The following is a 13153-nucleotide window of genomic DNA, read 5'->3' on the forward strand; positions in this document are numbered from 1 at the left end:
CCTAAATCTCAGAAAAGCAGCAAATGTTTACGAGAACCGCCTTTTGCTAACAGAGATTGAAATCCTGGTTCTACTATTCCCGGGTCACACCCCTACCTCCAAACACTCTCACTCCACCCTCGCCCCACTCTCACTCCTCAGCCTTCCCTCTTCTCCTCTTGGCACTATGGAGGCAACAACAGCCCTGACCTCATAGGATGGGTATGAGAATACATGGAGATAATACGTGCAGAGTTAAACCCAACATCTGGGACATATGAAGGGCTCCATGGTTGCTAGCTCTTTTTATTCGATTAGATACCATTTTCCATGAGGTGCAGCAACTCTCTGTGACAGCTTGGTCTCAGGAATCTGGTCATACTAAAGCGTTATGTATACCTCTTCAGGGCATCCACTGTCCACCCAGTCCTGACGATGGCGATCAAATCCACTGGAACACCTTCAGGGAAGGCCACGATGCAGATCGGAAAAGCAGGCGTAGGGCGCAGAGTGGGGTGGGGGGTAAAAATCGAAAGAAAAAGATTGGTAAGTAGTTGATTCTCAAATTTGCACAACATAACCTTTCCTCTACAGAACTGCCAGCTGGAGCGGGGGAGAAGCGTTTACAGGGTTCTGTGTAAGCATTCACTCCTTTGGCAATCGTGCTGTCCCAGTTGCGCAGGACAACAGGTGAGCCCACTGACGCTCCCAGCACTGTGTGCAATGCCCCGCTCCCCAGGCCAACGTGAGCCCAGCAGCTACTCTATGACGTCAGTTTTTCTTTTCCTCATATATATATATGTTTTCCATCATCATTACAAATGGATACACATTTTTTGCAGGCATTTTTCAAGATTTCAGATCTTTTTGTTTTACTTAATTTTAATAATTGAAGACCCAGGAGTTCCCATTGTGGCACAGTGGAAACGAATCTGAATAGTAACCATGAGGTTGCAGGTTCGATCCCTGGCCTTGCTCAGTGGGTTAAGCATCCAGTGTTGCCGTGAGCTGTGGTGTAGGTTGCAGACATGGCTTGGATCTGATGTTGCTGTGGCTGTGGCTGTGACTGGTGGCTACAGCCCCGATTCAACCCCTAGCCTGGGAACCTCCATATGCCACGAGTGTGGCCCTAAAAAGCAAAAAATAAAAATAAAAAAAAAATAAAAGAAAATTATGACCCACAATCACACAAACTCTTTCTCTCTAGTGCAGTAAAAGGTTAATAACTCATCAGGTTTGGGGTGTTCAAATCCACACATTCCAAAGAAAGAACTGGCCCTTGTCCTGCTCCTGGGAGATCACCTCTAAGCCCTCGGAATATCCAGCCTGATAAGAGTGTCTCTGTATCTCTTGGTCTTGGACTATGCATGACGGTTCATGCTTACAACATGATTGATGGGAATGTCTGTTTTTATTCACCTGGAGCCCTGGGCCGTGCTGTATCAGCTTGACCCCTGGGGGGCTGGAGCTCAGAGAGAAAGTTAGTCATGGAGAATTTCATTCCTACATAACTGGCCCTCAGTAAACACCCTGAACACCTAACGCTTGGATCAGCTTCCTTGGTTGGCAATACTTGGCGTGTGTCTTCACACATGGCTGTTGGGGGAATTAAGTGTTGATTCCACAGAGGGAGGAGGACTGGAAGCTTGTGCCTGAGCATTCATGGACTCTGCCCTACCTTCCATCCACCTTTGCTGATTTTAATCTGTATCCTCTGGCTGTATAAATGGCAACCTTGACCACAGGAGCCTTTCTGAGGCTGTGAATCCTTGAGGTGAATCAGTGAAGTTGAGTGTGTTCCGTGGACCCCTACCGGCACGAGGATGAGGTCATGTGGGAAAGGTCAGATTCGGCAGGCCCTGGGTTATTAAGACTTTGCTCCCTCCTCCTCTCTCTTTGGACTGGACTCACATCCCGCCTTCCCTGTCTGGCCGGCAACAGTCCATTCACTTCTCATGATCCAGAGGCCATTCTGACGAAGCGTCATCATTGCTGTGATCACATCTTACTCCACTGTTTAATTTTTCTCCTTCATGTAAAATTTCGAGGCCTTCCGTCTAATTTACCAAACTTGATTGTGAGCATTTTAAAGCTGAGGCCAGTGTCATATCTAATCATACCTAGTATATCTCACACACGACTTCTTTTTCATATTAGAAATTTTATAATTTTTGCCAGTCTATGAAAATGGAGGATTTGCTTTGTCCCTGAATTTTAACATATAAATATATATTTACACATAATAAATACACATATATATTAATAAATATTAATCTAAATAGATATTTGGATATTTTTCAAAATAAATAGGCTGTTCAACTTTCATCTTATATTTTCTTACAGTCTCTTCAACTTTTGTTTTATGTTGTCTTATAGCGATACTTCAGAACATTTTTTTTCCCCGTTGTTTTTGTAATGAGTCCACATGATGATTTTTTTTCTAAGAATCCTTGCCAGAGATTAGGTACCATGGCATGAATGAGCACCATTTAATTTGAGTGGGAATGTGAAAACAGCTCAACTGTCAACAAAAAAGACCATATCTATCATCTTGCCCGGACAGGATCCATCAGAGCTGGGCTGTTTTATACCTACCATCTGTGTTGAACAAGCTTAAGTGTGGAATAAACCCCAGTGTGTGCTCTGGCACCTGAGTTTGAGCATCCCTGGTTGGTCAAGGCCATCTCTGGTTACCCAAAGAGATTCTGACATTTGGAGTCTAATTCCAGATGAGTTAGATGGTTGTTCCCTCCTCTTTTTCTTTCTTTTTTCTTTTTTTCCTTTCAAACTTGGTTAAATATTGACAAGTATACTGACATTCTCTTTTGCAAGATGAGGATATGTCATTTTTCTACAAAGAATATATTTTGGGAGCCATCTGACAAGTAATTAAATGCAACAGATAATTTTTTTATTTTTTATATATATTTTAGCTTTTTATGGCCGCACCTGCGGCACATGGAAGGTCTCAGGCTAGGGGTTGAATCAGAGCTACAGCTGCGGGCCTATGCCACAGGCACAGCAATGAAGGATCCTTAACCCACGAAGCAAGGCCAGGGATTGAACCCACATCCTCATGTATACTAGTCAGGTTCATTACTGCTATGCCACCACGAGAACTCCCACAACAGGTTATTTTTTAAATGCAGTTTGTCCTTATTCCATTCCAGATGTATTCAAAGCCAGTGGGAAATAATAATTTTAGCTCAAATTGTAACAAGATCTTAAATTTCTAAGTCAATTTTATCTTAAGCAATTAGTCCCTTACTTTGTTACATTAATCCCATGGAAAAGTACAGAAACACTGCAGTTTGCTTGAGTTATTAAATAATCTCCCAGTTATACTGTGTGAAATTAGGTTCTACTGAAAATATGTAATTCAATTAAGTAATCCATTCATTTATTTATTCACGATTGATTCCCTATTAATTTATTTGCAGTTTACTAACTGCTAGGGTGGGAAGGATCGAGAATGGCAAAATACAAATAACGCTGGGTTTGGAAAATTCGTACATTTTGGTACCTTACAATGCCTTAAAAAATTAACACAACAGGATCCTCCCTTTTCAGCATTTTGCTTCATACCCGAGTAATTTAAATAGCATCAAAACCAAACAAAACGAAAGGGTGTATTGTGTAAATCATTAAGAAAAGCCATCTTTCTATTATTTCTGAATTCTAAATAAATCAAAATCACTTTTGAGAAAACCGTCCCCTCTCCACTGAGCAGCTGTGCTATTTTTTTTTTCTGAAACATCGCGACATAAACCATTATGCCCTAGTGTGGTTTCCAGTGTTCTTTAGGGGCTCTCCTGCACTGGACTCACCTGGTATTCCTGCTGACATGCAAAGTCCTGGATCTAACGGAATAAGATTCTCCCATAACTTGGGTTTTCAGCAATTTTCAGTGTAAACAGGTGCCCCAGGTGCGTCTCTCCCTGTGAAGGTGACTTCCTGTGTGATGCGTTGATCTGGCAGCCTCTTCCCACTTGGCCAGCCCATCTCAAGTGCCTTATTACCCCTCCCTGAATGTGTTGTACCTCTCATGTCTCGGCCTTTGAACACGCCAGGGGACGCCTGCCTGGAATACCTTCCTCGTCTCTAATTAGCAGTCCCAATTCAACACAAGCCTTCTCTCCTCCGAGAAGCATCTCTTTTCCTCTCACCCAGAAAAGTTTCACCCCTTTTTCAGGGTCTCTCAATGCCAAGTACGAGTGTCTGTTCCTACACTAAAACCGGTTGCTTTCAAGGTTCTTGGACTCACAAGACTTTGGGAGGTATATGGTTCAAAGGAAGGTTCTGGAGTAAAACTGCCTGAGTCAGAATTATGGTGTCGGCAAGTTATTTCTCCTATCTAAGCTGGTTTCCTCATCTTTAAAATGAGGTAAGAGAGGTTATGTAAGGATTAAAAGTAGACTATCTGGTACATGGTCAACGTTTAGTAAATATCAGCTGTCTGACTACCTAAGTAATGTCTGTGTAGTATGCACGTAGCAAGATCGACAACTGTTGAAAGTGAGTAAGTGGGATTTTCACTTGGTAGATAGGACTTAGACAATATTAAGTAATTGATACTAGTACCATGTTAATGTGAAATGTGGTTTATACTTAAAGTTCCCTTATTATCTTATTTGGGAATTAGTATTAGAGAATCTTATGAGAGAAATATCTAAATTGCTTTTAAACTTAGACCAAATCTTTATTCAATATTTATGGATAGAAATCAACTGGTTTTGTAAATATTCCTTTAAAAATTGATTTCAACAGTCTGAGCTTCTAACTACAATAGGTTTCCAATGTTTTTATTTTCAAGTTATTCCCTTCTTCACATTATTACCTAATTCCAAAACAAATTGTTAGGGAGCTATACTTCAAGTTAATCGCACTATTTTCCACTCAGTTTCAATGGGATGTTGATTTCAAAGCCCTCAGGAACCAGGTTAAGTGAACCCCATTAAATAAAGCAGCCTCGAAAGCAAACAATATTCTCCTAGCTTGCAGCATTTATCCAGTCATGAGACTAAAGTGTAGATCTCATCGCATCTCTAAGTTTTGTGGAAAAAGTTTCAGAAAACACGGCTTATTCCGCAAAGGAAAAATATATTCAGATGAAGAAAATACATACATAGGATTAAAAATGAAGTCCATGCTTTCTACACAGTTGAACCTGGGTCATTTCACCAGTAAGATAAAACATCTACAAAAGAGAATTTAGGAAAAAAACTTCACAGAGTCATGAGACCCAGCTGGGATATCAGGAGTTAGCATATATTTTTTGGTAAAGAACAGGATAGTAAACATTTTAGGTTTCGCAGGCTCCATAGTTTCTGTCCTAACTATTTACCTCTGAGGTTGTAGCTCAAAGCAGCCACAGACAAATGCATAAAGAAATGGGTGTGGCTGTGTTTTAATAAAGCTTAATTTTCAAAGCCAGAAAGTGGGTTCGATTGGCCCACTTGCTGTAGTTTCCTGACCAGTTATCTAAAAATCAAGTTCTGTAAAATTCTGAAGACTTTAGAATACCTCATCAAAGACTGTGATGATTTAAATGGTATTTGCAGCCTTAGGTGTATTTATTGGTGTGCTATCTTAATGGAAAAATCAATTGTACATTTAGTAAGGTTTCTTGCCACAGTCTGCAAAAGTGTGAAAAATGATCCTCCAGCATCAAAGAAATGGAAAGATGCTTTAAAAACATGAGTATCTTAGATGAGAAACAAGTATAATGATAAACAGCTGTGATTATAACTATGGAGCTGTAAGATGCGGGAACATTTGTTTTGAAATACTGAAAAAATTTCATTGGAGAGGTAGGTCATAAAATTTAAAATGTTGATTATAATAACCATTATTGTTGATTAAAAATTATTAAAAAATCACATTTCATTTTCCATATGGGGCATACTTGTTCCTAGTTGGCCTCAGGCATGGGATGGATGATTTCACTTCTAAAAACATTTCTCCTAAAATCAAGAAACTGGAGCTTAAAGTTTTTCAGAATTTTTATGCCTGAACCATTCATTACATAGAGCTCTGGGAATGACAGATGAATTAAATAAAGTACAGAGTAACCTATTACACAGACAATACTGTAAGATAAATTATGAAAATTTACATCATTATAATATCCGCAAGCATATGGAGGACGTTTTCTTTTAATAAAAGCTGTTGATGCCAGGTGTAGCTCAGAATCACAAACCAATGCCAATAACAACAGTTATCTGCAGAATGCAGGGACCTTGCTCTGGAGATGAGTTTCAGATGGAAAACTGGGATCAATTCACCTGATAGCTGACATCCAGAACCTTGTCATTTGCACATGTGGCACTTTGCAGAGTTGCAGTTTTATAAAATAAAGCCTTAACTTTTCTTTAGAGTTCTAGAATCAAGAGCAGCCTTACATACATTTAAAAGCGTAACATCATCAGGACCCTTTATCCTTCCAAATCTTATATCCAATTTAAAATTCACATCTTATTTTTCCTCCCAAATTACTTCCCAAGAAGTAAATATATATATATATGTTACTTCCTAGTTTTTATTTCCCCTGTTTTTCAAGGAAAAAATATTTTCAAAAAGGAAAATAACTTTTGTAATTGGCTTTTCGTGCTGGAGTTCTTTCTTCCTCTGAGTGTCCCCTCGGGATGACAAGTCTGTTTTCAGACTGGAATAGGTAAAGTAGGAAAGGATTTATGCTGGAAATGAAGCTGCATTATTTAGGCTTAGCTGGAAATAAGCTAATCTTTTCATAAATCATTCTGATTAAAAGCTACTGCTGAGGTTGGCAAAATATCCTCACTTATGCACTGTCAAGGCTCTAAGGGAATGAAGAGCATATAAAAGTAGACATGAATATGCCATGAACTAGCAATGCAGAAAAACAATCAGTTCCACATTGGACAATTCACTAAAACCATTTTAGGGCAAAATATTTAGTAACAGCTCAGCATGTTTTAATCAGGGAGATGCCAACTCTACCCAGATTACTAGATATTCGAGGATTTATAATTTTATCACTACATTTAAAAAATCCTTAAAATACTACCTAGAAGCAGCACCCATATGGAAATAACTAAAAGCTATTTGATTCAAAAGGCTTGGACTGACTCAAAGCAATACTAATTTCACAGTAAAATTTAATTCTTATCTTTGCTCCTCACCTAACTTTTCAGTGCCGCTGGTGAATGTTGAAATATGCAGGCCCAGGGAATTTTAAATGATTGACTTAAATATTCCTTCATTACAGAGCATCATATAATCTCTGTATTCACAAATGTAAGCCCTATGTATGGACACCGTGCTTGTTAAAATTTTTAAGCCAGCAGTGGCTTAAACAGTTAAATCTGAATTCCTCAGTGACCTCTAGCTTCATGCTGATTCACCAGATGTGAATGTTTTCGCAACATGAAGTAATCTCATGCAACTTCAGAAATCTTCAACTCTATTCACAACTAGGTTACTCCAATGTAGTCTTTCAAACTTTTTGAAATAAATCATATCAAGAAATAGAGTAAACATCACATGTTTAGACATTTACATGTCTGAGTATGTGTGCATGGTTGTGTGTTTTATGTGTGTGTGTGTTGCTAAAACTATATATTTATTATGATGCTTCTTTTTCTTTTCTTTTTTTGAAACATCCAAATAAAGCACAAAGATTCTTTGTATGCCATTCTATTCCATTAACAAAAGTGCTGGTTGCAACCCACTGGGTAACTGATAGCACAACCTTCCTGAATTGCAACCCTCAGTTTGAATAACACTATCCTAATAGTTTAAAATTTTAATCATACTTATGCTTTAAATAGCATTGTCTGATTTATAAAGTAGTAATTTTAATAGAAAAGTGCATTAAAGTATAAAAACAGAAATTAAAGTAGGTAATATCCTAATGTATTATTAGCTTATTTCTCAATTTGTCTAATGTATTATTACATATATTTATGTATTAATCAATTGGAATCATAACATATGATAACTTGCTTTTTTACAGTTAATATGACAAGTCTGGGCATTTTTCCATGTCCATAAATATCCTTTGAGAATTAATTTTTAATGATAGCTCATCTATTGTATGGCTTTATAAAATTTTTATTGAATGATATATAGGAAAGTTGTTAAAAGAGTAAATTCTATGAGTTCTCATCACAAGAGTTCCCATTGTGGCTCAGTGGTAATGAATCTGACTAGTATTCATGAGGATGCAGGCTCTGTCCCTGGCCCTGCTCAGTTGGTTAAGGATCTGGTTGCTGTGAGCTGTGGTGTAGGTTGCAGAGGCGGCTCAGCTATAGTGTTATTGTGGCTGTGGTGTAGGTTGGCAGCAGTAGCTCTAATTGGACCCCTAGCCTGAGAACTTCCATATGCCATGGGTGCAGCCCTAAAAAGCAATAAATAAATAAATAAATAAAAATTAAAAATTCCATTTTTCTTTCCTTTTTTGGTATCTATATGAGAAAATGGATGTTAGCTTAACCTATTATAGTAAACATTTCATATTATATGTAAGTCAAATTATCATGCTTTTAAGTCTTAAAATTCTACAGCAATGTATGCAATACTTTGTTAATAAAAAGGAAAAATATTTAACTTATATATGAGCATACATATGCCATTTTAACCCTTACAAAAATACATACCACCATCCTTCTTGCAGCTTGATGGATTAAAACTGATATATCATGTTTTTTTTTTTTTTTTTTTTTTTGTCTTTTGTCTTTTTGTTGTTGTTGCTATTTCTTGGCCGCTCCCGCGGCACATGGAGGTTCCAGGCTAGGGTTGAATCGGAGCTGTAGCCACGCCTACGCCAGAGCCACAGCAACGCGGATCCGAGCCGCGTCTGCAACCTACACCACAGCTCACGGCAACGCCGGATTGTTAACCCACTGAGCAAGGGCAGGGACCGAACCCGCAACCTCATGGTTCCCAGTCGGATTCGTTAACCACTGCGCCACGACGGGAACTCCCTGATATATCATGTTTTAACTAGCATTTCTCTATTACAGGTGAGGTTAAAGTTTTAAATCATGTTTATCAACTATTCATATGTCTACATCTTTTGAGTGTATACTCATTTTCCCCCACTTTATTAAATTAGGATATTCTTTTTAAAGAGCGTATCTATAAATTAGGAGCATTAAATCTGTTAAATATATCATCTGTGTGTAATTTGCTATTCAAATCTAAATATGATTTTCTTTTTGCCATTTATAATTTTACATTGTGTAGTTTTTCAACCTTTCCTTCAAGATTTCTTTCTTTGCTTTTTTTGCTCAGAGAGGCCTCCACTACCTTGGCATTAAGTAAAATTGCCATAGTTTCTCCTAGTTATAGCTCGTTATTTCATTCTTTACTTCCAATATTCTAAATTAATTCTGGTTCTTGGTGAAGTTACATCCAAGTCTAAAGAGATAAACTTTATTCAAATTGATGGATAAGAGTTCCAGTATCATTTGCTGATAAACAGATCATTATCCTTTGTTTGGAATTGCATGTTTTATCCCATAATAAACTCACCTGCTAAGGCATATTTCTGAAATTGTATAATCTTCCATTGATTGCTTCATTCCTTCTTGTACAATTCCTATAATGACCTCATTATTATGGTTTTATCTAATGATTTATCAAAACCTAGTACTTCAAGTCTACCCTCATTGATCTTATTTTAAAATTTTTCTTGAATTGTCTCACTCTTTTTATTCTTTTCTGTGATTTTTGTAATTACATTCTGATGTTCCAAATGGTATCATTACTGACAGAATTGATGTGGAAATAACTGACATTTTAATATATTCTATCTTTCTATCCATTAAAATGTTTATCCAGGTGTTTGTTTAATTGCCTCATTGAACTGCCATTATTTCCCTGATATGGAACCTGTACATTATTAAGTTTTTTAGTAATGATTTTAGCTATTTTTGCTATTGGTTTTTCTTTTCTTTTCTTTTTTTTTTTTTTTTTTGTCTTTTTGCCATTTCTTGGGCTGCTCCCAAGGCATATGGAGGTTCCCAGGCTAGGGGAGGAATCGGAGCTGTAGCCTCCGGCCTATGCCAGAGCCACAGCAACGTGGGATCCGAGCAGCGTCTACAACCTACACCACCAACCTACACCACATCATGGCAATGCAGGATCCTTAACCCACTGAGCAAGGCCAGGGATCGAACCCGCAACCTCATGGTTCCTAGGCAGATTCGTTAACCACTGAGCCATGATGGGAAGTCCAATCATTGCATTTTCTAAATGGTTATTTCTGATACAGAAAGCTATTGATTTCTGTGTATTCCGTATCTGGTTCTTTTATTTGCAAATAATAGCTTTGCTTCTCCTTTCCAGTAATCATATCTCTTATTTGTTTCTTTTCTCTGTGCACTAACCAGAATGATAGAATTTTAGTGCATAATAGTGCTAATTACATCCTGGCCTTCTTCCCTATTTTAATGGGAATGTCTCTGGACATTAATGTTTGGTATATTTTATCCATTGTTTGAAATAATATTTATTATACTGTTAATATGTATCTATTTCAGTCTGCTAACATTTTTACTTTAGGAAAGAATGTTGGATTTTATTAAATATATTCCCATCTATCAAGATGACTAAATGATCTTCAATACCAGTGCTATAAATGGCATTAATAGAGTTCTTTAAATTAAACCATGTTTGTAATCATAGAGTAAATTTATTATTTGTCCATATTTCAAATATTTTAACTTTGTTTATATATATATATATTTTTTTTTATTTTTATTTATTTATATTTTTGCTTTTCTAGGGCGCTCCTGAGGCATATGGAGGTTCCCAGGCTAGGGGTCGTCTGATAGGAGCTGTAGTCGCCGGCCTACACCAGAGCCACAGCAACGTGGGATCTGAGCTGCATCTGCGACCTACACCACAGCTCATGGCAACGCCAGATCCTTACCCCACTGAGCAAGGCCAGGGATCGAACCGGCAACCTCATGGTTCCTAGTCGGATTCGTTAACCACTGCCCCACGACGGGAACTCCATACTTTGTTAACTATTTGATTCTTAACTACTGGGTGTTTTAAAATTCTATACTCATAAATATCACAACATCTCTGCAAATAATCTACAGGTAACATCAAACGTAATGATGAAAAATTAATAGTTTTTCTCCTAAAATGAGAAAGAAAGAAAAAATGGTTACTCTCACTACTCCTAATCAATACTTCTGTACAGTTTGAAGAGATAAAGAGAAGTTAGAACCCAGGAAAGTGAAGCTTTGGCAAAATAGCAAATCATTAACTGCTTCCTGCTAGTGTCTTCCTTGTATGAATGCAAAGTAAAACAAGAAGTCAACTCATAGCTTGATTAAGTGGCAAAAAAGAGGCAGCTATAGAAGACTATAGAAAAATTACTGAACTGCTGAGACTCTTATTAGAGATACAAAGTAATATTTGTTAGAATATTGGGAAGTTGGAAAGCTAATGATTTCAGTACTACAATGGCAATGTCAGCTAAAACCCAAAGGATATCTTAGGGCTAAATGTTCAGAGTGAAGTGGGTGAACTTTTTGAGTAGGGTGGAAATCGTAGGCTACCAAGAATACAAAAATTGCAGGCATTCTTTGTAAAATACTGGGATTAGTGTATATCACCAAGTGAAACCAGACATCTATGTTCATTGAGCCATCTGTCAATTTGGTCAGCTTAAAAAATGATCTGCTCTGGGATTTCCAGAGGAGAGTAGTGCTGAGGCTCAGATAAGACGGAAACTCAAATAACAACAAAAATGTAAACTTTTCCCTTGCTTTCTACAAATTCCTTTTCAAATCATTTCTAATTTCTAACATACTTAGTTTGCTTGCCTTCTGTTTTATTGAAGTCCTTTTCACCATTCCAACCAACTCAGATCTTCTGTGTGAGACGTAACCCAAGCTGCGCTCCCAAGTTCAATCTCCAGTCAAGATTAGAGCACCCAGCTTGAGAACAGAACATTTACTATCTGATAAAAGTTATACAATTAGAGGTGAATACAAAGCCTTCGGTTTACGAAAGGCTATTAGCATTTAAAGTCAAACTTGTTATCCCAACTTTCTTCACTGACTGAGCTTAAATATCGCTTTGGCAATGTGGCCAGAATCTGGCTGAAAACACATTTTAACAATTCGGCTCCTTATTTATGAAAGACTTGCAACCTCTCAGTAACACCAAGACTCTTCAACAAAGTTAAATGGTAATGTGAGGCTGAGTATAGTAACTGAAGGCAGACGATTACAATTAGACGGTACATATTGTTTCTTCCAATCGTATATACATGAAGGAGATAGTTTTTATTTTAGAAAAGGAAGATTACATTTAATTGGTAATTATTTCTAAGGGCAAAATTTATCACTTTTGCAGCTTTTAGAATGTATGTATAAAGTGAGTATTCCATTTAAAAACACAATGCTCTTTTTTCCTAAAATGTGCAAATTGCACAACTTTTGGAGTCCTGGGTCTGGGCAGCATTCTAGCACATCCTGAAGAATTTGGGAGCAAAGCACTTGGGTCACAGTCAACTCCTTTTCTGAATCCAGGCACTAAGAGCAATGGAGGCTCTAGACTTGAATTAATAATTAATTTGATGAAGAATTGTCAACAGTGCCACTGGGGCACTGCCAGAAAAGCAAACAAACCAAAAACAACATTGTCTTATTTACTATAAGTATCACGTGGAGAAGAAAAGACGGAAGTGGAGGTTACTGATGTCATTCGGGCACGAAGTAGCTGACATGTGTTCAATAACTAGCAGTTACATCATTCTCACCCCATTCTAGCAGTATTCCTTACAATTATCCCATTTGACTAGGGCAAAAACTTGCTTAGTGGCAAGAGCATGAGCTTTAGAATGGCATACCTAAAACTGGGCTCAAGTCTTGACCCTGCCATTGATGGATTGTGATTCATCTTCAAGTTATTATCAGAGATTACTGGGTGAGACCTATGCTGAGTTATTATTGGTCATTCAGTTTCTGTAAAAATGGAGATTGTAAAATCTACCTTCACTGGGTCTGCTTAGGCTTAAATAAGATAGTATAGATGAAGTGCCCTTCTGGTGTTTGACATAGCAAGTGCTCAGTGAATGTTCTTTTATGCTTTCTTACTGTCCACAATACCTGCTGCAGCTTGAAAAGTGCTTACTGGAAAAAAAAAAAAAAAAAAAAAAAGGCATTGTGAC

At 37.6% G+C, this 13153-nt stretch overlaps 1 protein-coding gene across 3 annotated transcripts in view; it reads right to left on the reverse strand.

Annotated features, from left to right (window-relative positions):
• PLXDC2 (plexin domain containing 2) overlaps positions 1 to 13153 on the reverse strand; it is a 416934-nt gene that overhangs the window by 70999 nt on the left and 332782 nt on the right. For all 3 annotated transcript variants that reach the window (XM_021064961.1, XM_021064962.1, XM_021064963.1), the window contains exon 11: positions 379 to 439. In XM_021064961.1, coding sequence (XP_020920620.1) covers positions 379 to 439 — 61 coding nt within the window. The remainder of the gene's footprint in view (positions 1 to 378; positions 440 to 13153) is intronic.

This window comes from Sus scrofa, chromosome 10 (assembly GCF_000003025.6).
Source record: "Sus scrofa isolate TJ Tabasco breed Duroc chromosome 10, Sscrofa11.1, whole genome shotgun sequence".
NCBI lineage: Eukaryota > Metazoa > Chordata > Mammalia > Artiodactyla > Suidae > Sus > Sus scrofa.